Below are 16,285 nucleotides of genomic sequence, written 5' to 3'. Positions count from 1 at the left end.
ATTTATCAATTGGCTAAAGAAAGTGTTTCTCTTTGTATCTGCATAATGTGCTATCGTTTCCTCTATGAAAATTGACCACGTAACAAGTTTTTTACGAGAACAGAGCCCTTTATACCATAAAAATTGATCTGGTTCTAAATATGAAGATGCAATACATACCTTTTGTAACAGTGGTACACCATGTAGATCAAAATATTTCTCCATCTGTCATATCCAATTTACCGGATCCTTGCCATCAAACTTTCTCATATCGCCTTTTCTTGATTTTAGGAGCTCAATATTGAAATGACTATAACTCTGTAATTTCGGCTCTTCCAGTTCTGAAATTGAGACCTACAGTAGTCCTTTGTGTCCTTTCCAATGCCACCAGTCTGATCGAAATTAGATTCTCCAAGAAATAGTTATGCACAATCTCCCAAGATGACTTGATTATACACCTTTTCAGAATAGCGAACTTGTATGACTTGCCACGTGTCACTGTTTTGACCTTCGGATCTGAAAAATACACACAAAAAACTACAGTTCGTCCTCTTTCTGTAACTTCTTACGAAATTTCAATCTGATGCTCAGAGAGAAAGTTATGACGATTTTCCCCAAGTCACCTGTTTGGAATGTAATTCAGGAGTCTGCAAAAAGGCTAACTTCCTCAGATCATATCTCCGCGAATATAGTGCGAAAAGCTCTGAAATTCGGACCCGAGGTTCAAAACAATTTCGACCCAAATGAGTTTTTTTTTTTACGTCTGAAATGTCGCAGAGAAAAAGTTATAGCACAAATGTCATAATGACCTGTTTGGAGCAGCGAAACCCTAGAATCCAAAGCTCTGATACCAAATGTTATGAAAGCAGCTCACAAAAAGATAGAAAAGATAGATCAACGCCTCTTCGAGGGGGCAACGCCCTTTACATTACACAAATGAACAATACTTAGATGATACAAATGACAAGACCTCCTTTCTATATATAGGAGTCTAAGGGGTCATAATATAATCAAAGCCGACATAACAATAATAATGTAAGAGCACAATAATAACAATAGTGGGCTTCTATGGTGCACAATAATAACAATATGGGGACTACATGGGTACAACAATATAATAAGGGAGTTGTACTAATAACAATAAGGGGTTACACTAGTAGTATAGGGGTCTAACACTCGCCCTATCATTGGTCCATCCATTTCGTGATCCTTATAATAACGGGTCTCCTCCCATCAGTGAAATTTTGTAAAGAGTAAGGAACCTTAGCCGAGGTGACAATGGGTTATCGCTCCATTGTTTCCCTTAGCCTAGTAGTAACCCTTCAAGGATCCCCTTTTAGGACCCCTGCTAGTTTGAGTAGTAACAAACACCTCAGTTAAAGCTCCCTGCTCTTAATGGCCTTTCACCGATGGGAGGAGTCTCGGTATTAAGGAAATCACTAGGAGAAATATATCAATGGTGTAAAGGTAGCGATCCCAAAAGCCTATGCAAAGGAGAGTCTCTAATTATAGGGATTGCTTGTGTTAAACACACATGGACAACAAGAGAAATATGAAAGATAAATCATGTGAGTACATTTTTTTTATTAACAAGAGATATACATTTATAGTACAACATGTGACCCTTGGGTTTCACATCCCAAGGTCTCTTGAACTACTTAGTCTATTCAGCTTCCACACTAACCCATTTAGGATTAGGTGTCCAACATTCACCCCTTAATCCGAAGGGTTATGTATGAGTCCAAGAAGAGAGCTGAAATACAAAATGTGCAAAAATGCATGGCAGCACTAGGCTAAATGTGCTCTCTGAAATGTTGGTATAAAGGGCGGTGGTTTAAGGATGACCACCAACACTGGAACACTTAGTGCAGTTCCCGGAACTCTTCCAAAACTGGCAAGAAGCTGAAGTCTTCTGCTAGAGGAAGTGATCCTATTGTTTTAAAGAGGGAAACCTTCAACCATGAAAGAGAGGCCTCACCTGACATAAAAGGGAGAACTTCAACCTGAAAAGGGAAGTCTCAACCTGTGATGGTTTAAGGATAACCAACAACTCTGGAATGCTTAATGCAATTCCTGGAACTCTTCCAAAACTGGCAAGAAACTGGAGTCTTCTGCTAGAGGAAGTGTTCTCAATTTTGTTCCTGGAATTCTTCCAAAACTGGCAAGAAGCTGAAGTCTTCTGCTAGAGGAAGTGTCCCAGATTGCCAACTGAAGGCATGTTCACGGGTATCTTTGTCTCTGGCTACAACTCTGAAACTGGTGTGGCAGGTTGTGGCTCAGGCTCGCTTGATATGGCTTTGAATCTTGTAGATGACCATCATTTCCCCCCCTGTCAGATACAAGGTGAGATGATGGAGAAAACTCAACTGCAAGACTGTTCAATACTCTGGAACAAGTTCTGACATGTGTTTGGAATATCTTCTTGGCTGTTGATGCCCATTGCCAAGAAGCGATCCATCCAAGATGAATCTTTGTTCTTGCAGGACGTTTGTTTCTGAAGCATCTGTGTGAAGAATGACTGGTTTTATGACAGTGCTTACATGGATGAAGATCAAAACAGTGATCTTTCAAATGGCCAACTCGGTCACAGTGTTTGCATTTCACAATCTGTTGTTGTTGTTGTTGCTGTGGAAGAGGGGCAGAATCTGGAACAATTGGAGGTGAACTGTCATGAGGAGCAAGTGAACTATCATGAATAAATCCAGCACTCTGAAATTGAATGGGCTTTGAGTAGTCTGGAATATGAAAGGACAAGTCCTTGTCATATCCAAGACCGGTTCTGTGCTTGTTGTAGACACGCTGTTCCCAAGGTCTGACGATGGGCTTGGGAAGTGCAGACTGAGTTTCTGCATCTGCATGTACAACTGCTGCTTTATTTGAATGAACGGTAACATTATTGTCTTGCTGTTTATGGGAGTCTGTTTCAATCTTCTGAACAGAAACAGGTTCAGAATGATGTCTATTTTGATGTAGCTCTTCTTGCTGTAGCTGTGATTCAAGCTGCAAAAAATCGATCTTTTCCTGTGCATTTTGTAGACATGTCTGAATTTCTGAGAGAGATCCTTTGCTGATTTGTAATGTGTCATCAACAGTGGATTGTATAAGAGTTTTCATGAACTCTAATACTTCACTGATTCTGGCCATTTATGCCTTAAAAACTGATCAGAACTACTACTTTATGCAGAAAAGTAATACCCACTCACAGTACACAACAATATCCTTATAAATGTGCAGCAAATGATGAGTGTGCAACAAGAAGCAACAGGTAGAATTCGAAGATGCTAAAACCGGATCAACTTGAATTGCTTTACAGTAGGTCAAGAAAGTCTTGAAGCATACCAGAAAGCAACTTAAGTATTCATTCAACACTATAATTCTTTCTTTCTCAAAATTTGCAAGGAGTCAACAAACTAGATAATGCAGATTGGTTCTTATTGAAAACTTTTATATCTCAACACCTGATATAGTCATATAATCTCAGTAATAGCATCTACAATAGACGAAGTTCTGGCACCCAATTTCGTTAGCTCATCAAAACTGTCTCTTGAATATAAGTCTTATAGAGTATCAAAAATTGCAGCAATGTCTCTCAAGCAGTTCCTTCTAAAGCTGAAGTAGGTCTTCCACCTCCAGCTATTACAAGTACAGTTAAAAAAACCACTGGTAGCAAAGAGAATTGTTGGAAATAAAATTGGTGAGCTTGATGTCAAAAAAAGCTTACAACTAAGTCAAAAGGAGGATCTTTATGATCAACAAACCAGAAGAACTTGCATCTACTACAGCAGTAAGGATGCCTCTTGCCCTTGACACCTTGAGATTTCAGAGCACAATTAAGTCTGAAAACACAACTCAATCCTCAGGTAATGTAACAAATAATGCATCCCTTATTGTCTGATCATACACCCTGTGATATGTAATTCAAACTTCAGATATAGCTTCTTCAATCATAAAAGGTTGTCTTTGACTTGGATGTACGCAATCAATTTCCAAGCATGCCACTGACATGGTGATGCACACATCGCTTCATTCGCTCCAACGTTTTAGTGTTCATCGTCTGGCCGCCTATTGGCAAAATAGAAAACAGTAAAACTGCTCCTGTAGACAGTACCCTACAAGCTTTGTCTCAAATATTCTCTTCTTAGAGATATTACCACAACATCTCCCAGAGTTGCTCCTTTCGCACGCTTTGTACAATATTTAATATAGCATTTGGAGATTTCCCAGAAATAAAGACAAGATAAACAAAAATTTACAGCTCAAACGAATAATCAAAAACACAGCGACTATGTTTACAGCATCTGTGCCTTCGTCCAGCTGTCCAGAAAATAACCGGTAAAGCGATCTACACGAAGAGTGAATCGCAATAATTTCCAAAAAGCTGACCAATAGCGACGCAAATGTTTTAAATCACCAGCAATCGAAAGAATCTTACAACAATCTAAAAGCGCTCCGTGAACCACCGAGGTTGTTCATTCACAATCAACCCAAGGCTTAAGCTTCGGTTAAATTTACAACCCTCCAAAGAACTTTCATGCAGGGAGAGAAAAGAATTAACTGTTTTGTCCCAAGAAAGATAGCTTTTTCAGATATGCCGCTTCAAAGTATGTTTTCCAGGTTTACCGCTTCAAAGCAGTTTTTTTTTTCCAGATTTGCCGCTTCAAAGCAAAGATTTTTCAGATTTAATGCTTTAAAGCCCTCGAGCAGCAGAAAGCAGAGCAAGGCATCGATCTCCAACAGATTTTTAACAAGAGGACTTTATTTATTTAGATCCACCACTTTTCGAAAGAATATTATGCTTCCCCGCTTCAACTGAAATATTTTCAGACCTTGTTATATGAAGTCAGCTGACGGCAAAGAAACCTGAGCAAGACACCGTTCTCAAACCGACTTTCTACAAAATCAATTTATTTATCCGAATGCACCACTACCATGCACCACTACCGACCGACGTGGAAACATCCAAATCGCCAAGAGCTATCGCTCTTTGAAACCAAACAGTAAAGGAATCGAACCCCTGGCTAGAAATCAACCCAGCGTAAGGAACATGAAACCCTTGATTTTGTTCTGAGGCATCTTTACCGCACCTTTCATTCAAAAGCTCTAAAAATTGTAGTCAATAAAACCACTGTGAGCATCAATCTTGTGACGTACCTTTGACAGCCGGAGAGGATTTCAGCGGAAACAGCTATCCGGCTTGGTGATCATCATAATCAGGGTCTGAACTTATTTGAAACAGCAGCGAACGTATTTGTTTGAAATAGCATTCAACGCAGTTCAATGGGACAGCGTTAATACCATTATTCAACGCAGTTCAATACCATTCAACGCAGTTCAATATATACAGCGTTAATACGCATTCAAATGGAAACCATTTTACACATCTGCTACCATGTCAGTTCAATACCATTCAACACATATACCAAAAGTCAGTTCAATACCAGAACTTGGACAGGCGCATACCATTAGACAGCGTTACCAAACGCATTGAAACTTCATAACGCATTCAAACAACCGCATTCAACTTCATAACGCATTCAAACCGTCGTTCAACATATACGCATTCAACAGGAGCTGGACCTTCATCGATGGTGGCGAATCTCTGCTTTACTTTGATTCCATGTCAGCGCTCAGCGCAAGCGTTCATCAAACAGTTCTGATACCAATGGGCAGCGTTTATTTGAAAAACGCATTCATTTGTACAAATACTCAAAGCAGCAAACGTATTTCAGGCAGCATGAAAAGCAGTTATGTCAGACGCAGGTGTCAGCGCATCCAGATGAACAGGCTACCAAAGTTTAGCAGAATGCAGGCTACGGTTTAATGGAATATGCAGAACAGCAAACGTTCATGGACAGACCTTCAGGCAATCAGAGAGCAGATTATTATGACTGAGAAGATTCAGAATGGCAGAGAGAGGCCAAAAATGGCGCTGGAGATATGACAGGTTAGCTGAGAAAATATTCATGAAATGATCTGCACATACACATAAGGGCCATAAAACCTATGTTGCTAGGAAACGTGGGTTCGGGGACGGGTACGGGTGCGGGGACGGGGACGGGTACGCCATTTTTCGAAACAGGGTGTGTGGGTTCATCGGGGGTATATATATATATATATATTATATTTTATAAATGATAATATATATGAATTTGTATATTTTTCAACTTTAAACAAGAAAATTAAAATATTTATGATTTAAACTTTAAATATTTAAACATGCACATCATTGAACATTCAACATTCACAATGAAATTTCAAAATTTCTAGTTTGATATCAAGTGCAAATTGGAGTTTACATATTAATAAGAATCATGATATATGTCCATTGTCATACTAAATTCAAAATTTGTCTTAAGGCATCTCCAAACAAGAACTGGGAAATTTTAAAATACTAAAATAAAAATACCTAATAGTGAACAATGGCTTCCTCAAGCGATGTCATCAACATCACTCAGATCTTCAGTTAGCATGCTCTCTAAGTAGGGATCACTCTCATCCTGAGGCTCTTGCTCATCCATAGCAATTGGAGGTAGCTCAATAAGGCCATCTGGTAGCATTGTTTGTGTATTGGTCCCATCTCTTGAAAGGACCCTTGTATCCAGGGTCTTTTCGAGATATGAGACGAAGTGTGCTATGAACGTACACTAAGTTCTCTGCCTTCTTTGAGCCCAACATATTTCTCTTTGCTAAATGGATAAAGGCATAAGTACTCCAATTCCTCTCGCAAGATGAAGAACTAGCTATCTAGAATATTAGGGGAAGCTCATTAAATTAATTAAAAAATAAAATATAAAAACTAAAAGAACCTGATTTTGGCATTCCAAGTACCCATCGTCAGGGTTCTCTGTACCCGTCAAGACAAAAGAACCCAAATTTTTTTAATGAAGAACCCAGTTCTTATGGGTTCTTCTTAGAAGCACCCGAACCCGAATCCGATACTTGGGGACGAGAACCCGGGACGGGTTCGAGAACCCCACCCCCGGATTCGAGAACCCATGCAACATAGCATAAAACAAATGGCTCAAAAATAATTATGCAATACGCCTACTCTGATACCATGTTAAACACACATGGATAGCAAGAGAAATATGAAAGATAAATCATGTGAGAACATTTTTTTTATTAACAAGAGATATACATTTATAGTACAACATGTGACCCTTGGGTTTCACATCCCAAGGTCTCTTGGACTACTTAGTCTATTCAGCTTCCACACTAACCCATTTAGGATTAGGTGTCCAACAGCTTGCTTTAGAAGCAAGATGAATGGCTTTCTAAGAAGGGTTAGAAGGAATATTAGACCTAGAGTTAAGGAGTATGTCTTGATGTGAAGCACCCTGGACCAAAGAAACCTAGAATAATAGGGTTTTTAAGCAATCCTTGTGAAATTGGAGTGACAATGATGTGGGACCACAAAAAAGCCCTAGTGGACCCAAACGTGTCAAGGGTTTGGAGTGAAACTTCAAGCAAAAGAACTTGACCAAGTGAGGGAGAAGAAAAGGATCAAGGTGATGAATTTTGACTTTATTGTTCAATGCAATGATCCTTAATGAAGGCCACTAACTAAAGGCAAGCTAGGGAGAATGGTTCTTGAGCAAAGGCTTGAAATATCTTGAGATTCCACCGTCGAATTGTATTCAAATTTGGAGGACCTCTCAAGGACACACCAACACAGTTCTTGACCAATTTTCTTCAACTTTGGATGGTTACAATAAAATTTGTGTGATGCCCTAAATGTAGGTTTTAACCCTGTACAAAAATTACCTGTAGACAAATTCTAAAAACAGAAAATAAATAATGACGAAAATATAAAACAAATACACAAAGATTTCCCATGGATCCCAAACCCGGGACTACCAGATTGATTTTTTATTATGTCCCTTTCAGTGTTACAATACATATATATACATGTCGAAGCATTCATAAACCCCAATCCATTAACCCTAGATTAGAACATAACCATAGTTCCCTTGACCGAATCTACAAAATAACATGGGCAGAAAACCATCATGCCCAAAACCATGTGCAAAACCCATGCACAAAACCATAGGTAAGTCCGCCCACCTAATATAGGGTCCAAAAAAAAAATCATGGGGCATTACCCCATACCCTGTGCAGGGGGGCTACCCCCTAAAATCCTCGACAGGGAGGGAGTGTTGATTTGGGGTAGCATCGGATGTGCTCTAGCCACGCAATTTGGTGGAGAGGTTGGGGCACAAGATCTCCAATACCCAAAAAAGGTTTGGGCAGATTCTAAATAGATCAGGAGATATTAAAATAATTAATATTTTTAATGGAGTCCCTAAGTCTAAACTTAGGGAAAATAAAATATTAATGTGTATTAATATGAATCTGTGTTAGAATGGTCCAAAAGACATGGATCAAGCCAGATCTAATCTTAGCCATTGATTAGGGACTTAATCTTGGTCGTTGAGATGTCAACAAAAAAAGTACAAGAGAAGGCTTGAGGGGCACTTGGAGAACACACTGAGGGAGACCAACCAGTTCAATTTCTGGAGCGGGGTTTGCTGAGAAATTGAACCAGTGGTCTTGACAGCAGTCAGGAGGCAACAAGTACGGAACAAAGAGACGAGAGATCAACGCAGAAGAGGCAGACACAGAACCAGAGGAGGCCACGCAGAGGCAGCGGAGACTGCGCAGAGCCAGAAGGGCATGCGTCATCCATGCAGAGGCTGCAGGAGTGACGCAAAAGCCCAGAGAAGTTGTGCAGATCCTCAGTAGGCTGACACAGAGGGTTTCAGGCTGACGCAGAGGGTTTCAGGGTGACACAGAGGGTTTCAGGTTGTAGCAAAGGTCAGTAGGGCCTACGTTGGGTTTAGGAAAGTGCTGGAAGTTTGTCTATCTGTGGGTAAGCTAGTTTGGCACCTTGTTGTACAAGAAAATTGCTGAATAATAAAATCCTCCCTTGCTGCACTGGTTTTCCCACATTGGGTTTTTCCGGGGACATTAGTCCAAAATAACTGTGTCAATGTGTGCATATTTTTTGTTTTTGTATTACGAGTGATATCTGCAGCAGTATTTATTTTAAAGTTTGTTGAAGTAATTTCATGAATAACTTATGATGAAATAAGTAGGAAAAATAAACCAGTTGCTGCAGTGATAGAATTTTCACAGGGTTGCGCCCGATGCAATGAACAGGGGGGGACTAACGCCCCGCCGCGCATGCGACTAGTCGTGGAAAGAATATAACACACACCCAACATTCTCCCACTTGTTGTTTTTTTTCCACGCAGGGGGTCACAGGAGAGCTTAGTCATTAGTCCAGCCTTGCAATGCCCATAGTTTCTTTACACCAAGAAAAATTCTAAGTGCTCACAGACTTCGTTAATGCATCTGCAACATTCTTCAAAGTGTCCACCTTTACCAGCAGCAACTTTTTGTCCTCAACCATATCCCTCACAAAGTGATACTGAACATCAATGTGCTTTGTCTTTGAATGATAAGCAGGGTTTAGGAATTCCCTCAGTATGTGCTCTTCTCTCCCTCTAACGCTATTCTGCCAGCAACTGTTGTAAAATAATTGCGTCCTAGCTGAAGATCTAATCTACAAGGAAACTGCGCTAATCCCTTCCGCCTCTGGAAAGCTTCGATCTGGAGACTCAAATTTCTCTGTCGACTAACTCAGAGAAATCGATCTCACTCAAAACTTCGACCTCCTTGGCCTAAGGACTACGCTACCACTAGGGTTTCGAATTGTTGCCTCTGCAGTAATTTCAAATTCCCTCTTCCTTCTACAACTGAGCTCTTCTGCTCGCGATCTATGCTTTGATACCATGTGAAAAATCGATTACCTGATTCCTAATGCAGCAAACTAATAATAATTCTCCTATTTGTTAATTACTTGCAACTTTCTACAACAAATCGAAATACATACACTGCAGCCTACACAAAATAAATACTGTGGAAACTAAATATGGCACAGGAGAGAAATAAACACACACACATCTACACAGTTGGTTTTGGACAATGTCCCCAGAAAAACCCAACTTGGGAAAACCGGTGCAGCAGCGAAGGGTTTTATTATTATGCAGTTGTTTCTGAGTACAAATCATTGGATGCCCAAACTGGCTATCTAATACAAAGAAAAACTGACAAAGAGTTAGTGAGAAAAAATCTCACACTAATTCGAGAAATCCAACACCGATCAGGGACAGGCTGGCTAGCCCCACGCTGCCTCTGCGTAGCTTCTGCATCAATCCTATGTAGCTCTGTGTCACCTCCTCTTTTGATCTCCTATTGTCTGGAAATTTGATCCTCTGGCCCTCCAGTCTCACACCTCGGCTTCTGGCACTAGATCTCGACTCTCCCAACTAAATTTCGAACTCCCTCTCAAGCTTTGCGCTGCCTCTCTACACTGCTCTAAGCCTTCTCTATCTTGCACTCTCCGAATCTGGAAAAACTCTCCTCCAGACTACTATTCCTACCCCTCACAGCAAGAATATCACTCTATCTCATTCCGGCAACTCAACGTTGCTACTCTTGAGAAATTCGATCTTTGATCTCTCATTCGATGTGTTCTCCAAGTGCCCATCGAACTCCTTATAATCTCTCGTTGGAGCTCCAACGGCTAAGATTAACTAGGAGTTGATCCTCGTCTTCTTCTAGAATATTCACACCTGATTTAATTAATACCCTTTAATTAACCAGAATCCATAAGTTTAGACTTCGGGAACCATTTTGAAAAGTTAATTATTTTAATTAAACCATCTCTAGGTGGAATTTTCCCAAACAATTTATGGGTATTGGAGAATGGATGTGTCTTAGCCTCTCTGCAAAATCTCGAGGCAAGAGCACATCTGATGCTACAAAAATCAACATTAGTTTGTGAAGTACCATATTTTGTGCCATTGTCAAGATTAAAAGTCCCTTCGTAGTAAATTTGATGGGATCCCTTCACATCAAATGTACTCTACATAAATACTTATCAACAAACTTCCCAACACACAATATTCCCTTAGACAACTCCACCTAACTTATGGCACAGTCCATTCATAGTCAGCTTGCAACTCATTCCTCTTTCTTACTTTTTCTTATATTAATCTCACACGCACACCATTTTATTTTAGGATATTAAATATCAACATCTATCTCCGAAGACACAAACCCACCAAGGATATGCAACTAACTCCTTAGTGATTGATTTTTCTCAGCATGGATAGCTGCTCAAAATCATTTTCATTTTTATGAGCAAATAGTTGTGTTTAAACATTCTTCATAATGTTAAATAAAATGTTATACACAAGGTTAGTTTGCATAAGTGCTCACCACTTTGCCTCATACAACCATGCAACAACTTGAATGGACTCAACAGATTTCTCACAACAGCACTTCAAACAACATAAGATCATGGATTCAACAAAGGTAGCCCTAACCTTCCACCACATTATTATTTGTTCAATGACAGTATGCTGAACAGATTTAGAGTTTGAAACAATAAAACAAGATGTGTTAGCCACAATAAATAAATATTCATAATCAAACTAATAAAAAATTGAATTGCACAAAACAAACCTCATCAACTCACCTTAGTTCTTTCATAATGGCCAAAGCTTGGGCACTTGTCTGTTGAGAGTTCAAGAATGTTGCTGGTATGGCAAATTTAACAACCAACGTAATAATTTGGTCTTGAATAAGGGAAAGTAGGGGTGATATTACAACTGTCACCCCCGGAGACAGAACTGCAGGGAGCTGTCCATTATGACAAATAAATGATCAGAACAATTATTACGACACCAATAACAGCAAAACAATCAACTATGAAATCCAATTATCCTTTATAAATATTTCCATCCAGAAAAAGAAGTAAATACTCTCGGAGTTTCATTTCTGCATATATTTTGCAAATATGCCAAAACAAATTTTGCAGATAATGGGTTATCTCTTCGGAACTGAAGTGCTTCAGAGTAACATTAATCTGTCAAAACTTAAAGTTAGCATAATTGCCAAATTTACGCACCGTTCTTCGAGACACTGATTTTTCTTCTGCTGGTGATAAGATGACTTACATGTGTAGAATTAGAAAAATGCCTGCTAAATATAAACTAAGGAGCATATTTCTTTGCATCATAATTGACAGAAAATATAGAATAAAACTTTACTACCTGATAGCATAAGCTTTTCCCACCCCCAGTGGGCATTAGAATAAAACAATCTTTTCCAGCCATAGCTGCCTCACATGCTTGACGCTGCATTGGTCGAAAGCTTTCATTCCCAAAGACAGCAAGATTTGCAAGTTCAAATTCATCCAGATTTTGTAACTGTTCATAAGTAAGGCATCTTATCTTATTTCCTGGCTCATTGATCACGCTTTCTGCCTCACCACTTGACATTTCAATATTTACGTTTTTCGGAAAATACGATGAAATAAGCCCACTTTTCCTCTTGCTTCCGTCAAGCTACATTAATCCAGGATTCCAAATTAACTATTAGAAAATCAATCATTATATAATAGAGAAAAAACAGAACTACCATTGCCTGGAATCAAAATTCGTGTACAGCAACATCTATCAAATTTCACAGAAATAATAAACAGCATTCATAAACTCTAATCATAAAGGAAAATAGAGAGAAAAGGCTCACCTATACTATTTTTTACCTCGCCAACTCGCAGTTAACAATAAAAGCCCTCATCCACAAGGTGCAACTAGAGGGGGAACTACTGGGACAGTCACCATTGTCAGTTAAGCAACCTATCCTCTCACTTTTGGTTGCCTCTTATCCAACTCAAGGGGGATCTAACTCAAGGGTGTGTTGACATGCCAACAAACCCCCTTAAAATTTTGAGAAACTTTTACGGTCTCTACTGCTGAATTTCATTTTTGGTGAAATATTGTATGGATTTATTTGATTTTTAATTGTTTTCCTTCTTGAAGTCAACATTTTGTTCAGAATTTTGCATGGCTTGTTACCACACAATCTAGCACGCCCTACGGAGGGAAACCCTATAGGGAAAAGAGCTAGACCTAGTGATAACAATGGGACAATGGCCACTGTCACCACAGTCAAAGTCCCCTGCCTTTTATGGACTTTCACTGATGCAAAGAGTCTCAGTAAGTTGATGATCACTTTTGATTGATATTCTAGGGTTTATGGTGCTAAGTGAGAAAGAATAGTCTCTCAAAGGAAGCTATGTATGATGCTTCAACACATCAAAGGGGCCTTAGCTCTCTTTAAGAGACCAAGAGAAATCTTGCACAAGACCTAGGGTTTTATGAATAATCGTGTGAAGTGTTAGTTTTTGGTAACCTTGGAAGTGCCCTATTCTTGAAAATTGGTGGAGAGGCTAAGCACATGAGTTCTAAAGAACCCAAAAACCGTTTGGTGAAATTCCACCCGGATTGTATTTTATTAAAATAATTAATATTTTTAATGAAGTTCCTAACTCTAAACTTAGGGAAATTAAAATATTAATGGGTATTAATCATGTCGAGAATGATCTAGAAGGCGGATCAAGTCATGTTTTAATCTTAGTCGTTGATTAGAGACTTAATCTCGGCCGTTGAAGACTCAACATGAAAAGTATAAAATGGAAATACACAGAGAGATTTAGGAAATCGATTTTCTGGGAGATCTTGCAGCTGAGGAACGTTTCACCCAGATTTGCCCCCTTAAGACACCTCAAAACGCCAAAAATTCCTGCCACGTGTCCTTCCGTACTGCCACGTCACACTAACATCAGATGCCATTGTAGCTTATTGGGACCAATCATATGCTGCCATGTATCCCATTGTAGCTTATCAGTTTCATGCTCAAGAGAAATATATTTAAATGTCAAGCACCCATTGAGTGCTTCTAGGATTGTCATAAACTCGATTGAGTCATTCTCATGTATTGAAGACCCATTTGGGCATGTTACATATTGTAAAGAAAAATTATTTGAGTCCAAAGACCCTCCACGACCTCGTCATGGCACAAAGATCAAGACGGCCTACATGAAGGGACAAGTGTGCCTAAAGAGAGTAATTCGTACCCCTCACAAGCCTATAAATAAGAAGGAACTCGACCCCACTGTGACTCACTCAAGCAAGTTCGATCTTCTCAAGATAGAAGCTAGAAAAAGGACGAAAAGGAAGGAGAAGAACTAGATCGAAGTTTTTGGGCCTCTCTCTCTCTCTCTCTCTCTCTCTCTCTCTCTTGTTAGGGTTTCTACATTTGTTGGGCAGAAGAATTTGCTGCGCAGGTTGAAGTTGCAGAAGAATTTGCTGGGCAAGCCAAAGTTGCAAAAGAATTTGCTGGGCAAGTCGAAGTTCTAGAAGAATCTGTTGGGCAAGTCAAAATTGCAAAAGTTGTTGGATTCAAGGTTTGACTTGGTCATGTTGGGATTCAAGGTTTGTTGGGCAGATGAATTTGTTGGACATAAGAATTTGTTGCGCAGGTCGAAGTTGTAGAAGAATTCGCTGGGTAGGTCGAAGTTGTAGAAGAATTTGTTGGGCAAGTCAAAGTTGCAAAAGAATTTGCTGGGCAGGTCGAAGTCGCAGAAGAATTTGTTAGGTATATCGAAGTTGCAGAAGAATGTGTTGGGCAGGTCGAAGTTCTAAAAGAATCTATTGGGCAAGTCGAAATTGCAGAAGTTGTTGGATTCAAGGTTTGACTTGGTCTTGGAAGGTCTTGGTCAAGGGTCATAGGTCTTGGAATTTGTCAATTGAAGTTCTATAAGAAGAGAAGAATTCTTGTGGGTTTTCCTCTCAGTTGGAGAGGTTTTGGCCCTGGCTGATCACCTACATCTTGTGTCCTATTGTCTCTTTGATTTTATTGTTTGGTAGTTGTTTGATGATAAAAAACACTAATAATAATCAAGTGTAAGAAGAAGCTAATCAAATTAAGTAAAAATACATCACAAGCAGTTATCAAAGTAAGAGAAATCACCTAATCTAGCTGCCCTAGATTTCTCAACATGGTATCAGAGCTAAGGTGTCAAGACAAGGAAAGGCAACTTAAAGAAGGACACTCAAGGGCTGAAGCACTAGAAAAGCATCTAAGAAGAATCAAGAAGAGTTTGATCAAGAAAAAGAAAGAAACCTTATACTTAGCGAAGGAAGAATAAAGAAGAGTGAAGCATTTCCTACTCTGTTTTGGGCTAATTCTCCTCCACATGTATGTGTTGATTTGGATAGCATCAGATGTGCTCTAGCCATGAAAATTGGTGGAGAGGCTAAAGCACATGAGATCTCCAAGAACAAGAAATGGTTTCGGCAGATTCTAACCGTTTTGAGAGATATTAAAATAATTAATATTTTTAATGGAGTTCCTTAGTCTAAACTTAGGAAAAATAAAATATTAATGGGTATTAATATAAAATTGGGTTAGAAGGTTCCAAAAGTCATGGATCAAGTCAAATCTAATCTTAGCCGTTGATTAGAGATTTAATCTCAGTTGTTGAAGGACCAATAGGAAAAGTATAAGAAGAGGCTTGAGGGTGAGTTGGAGGACACACTGAGGGACACCAAGCACTTTGATTTCTGGAGCAGGGTTAACTGAGAAATTCGGACTAGTGGTCTAGAGAGCAGCAGGAGGCAACAAGTACAGAACAGAGAGTTGGTAACAGCACCAAGGGAACAACGCAGAGGTTGGAGAGGCAGACGCAGAGCCTCTCAGGCAAACGTAGAGGCTGCAGACTGTGCAATCACTGGAGGGCCTGCGTGGGTGACGCAGAGAGACCTAGTGCTAACGCAGAGAGGCAGGGACTGACGCAGAGGGTTTGGGAGCTACGCAAAGGTCAGCAAAGCTGACCTTGAGACTGGGGGAAGCGCTGAAGAATTTTCTCTTTGTTGGGTAAGCTAGTTTGGCACCCAGTTGTACTCAAGAATTGCTGAATAATAAAATCCTCCCTTGCTGCACCGGTTTTCCCACATTGGGTTTTTCCGGGGACTGATTGTCCGGAATATTTGTGTCGATGTGTTAACTCTTGTGCATGTGTTTATTTTTGTATTATGATTTGATATCTGCAGCAGAATTTATTTTAATGTTTACTAAAAGATATTCATAAATAACTTATCAGGAAATAAGTAGGTAAAATAAATCAGTTATTGCAGTGATAGAATTTTCACATGGTATCAGAGGAAGTAATCAGAGACAGGAAGGGAAAATCAATTATGGATCGATACCATGATGCAGAGGCATCTACGTCAGGAGACTTGAACAGATTTTTAGAAAATTGCATAAGAGAAAGTGATTTTGATTTCTCTATGTTGGCTTCCAGGCTGGAAGAAGAAGTTGCTTGTCTGGAAGAAGAAGTTGCTTGTGTGACTAGCTTTGCATCATCAAAGGTATGGTATATAGACAGTGG

The 16,285-nt window shown here is 39.5% G+C and overlaps 1 protein-coding gene across 3 annotated transcripts in view; it reads right to left on the bottom strand.

Moving 5' to 3' along the window:
* RECQI1 (RECQ helicase l1) overlaps nt 1-16,285 on the bottom strand; it is a 233,625-nt gene that overhangs the window by 74,774 nt on the left and 142,566 nt on the right. For 2 of the 3 annotated variants that reach the window (XM_089419187.1, XM_089419186.1), the window contains exons 3-4: nt 12,102-12,395; nt 11,525-11,688 (exon numbers count right to left, since the gene is read on the bottom strand). In XM_089419187.1, coding sequence (XP_089275313.1) covers nt 11,525-11,688; nt 12,102-12,395 — 458 coding nt within the window. The remainder of the gene's footprint in view (nt 1-11,524; nt 11,689-12,101; nt 12,396-16,285) is intronic. The other variant, XM_089419188.1, reaches the window with a different exon arrangement.

The sequence above is a fragment of the Pinus tabuliformis genome, chromosome 4_1 (assembly GCF_031772625.1).
Source record: "Pinus tabuliformis cultivar Carrire ecotype Pingquan chromosome 4_1, CPIR1, whole genome shotgun sequence".
In the NCBI taxonomy this organism is placed as follows: Eukaryota; Viridiplantae; Streptophyta; class Pinopsida; order Pinales; family Pinaceae; genus Pinus; species Pinus tabuliformis.
The sequence above is the reverse complement of the archived record's forward strand: the minus strand, read 5'-3'. Positions and strand labels throughout refer to the sequence as shown.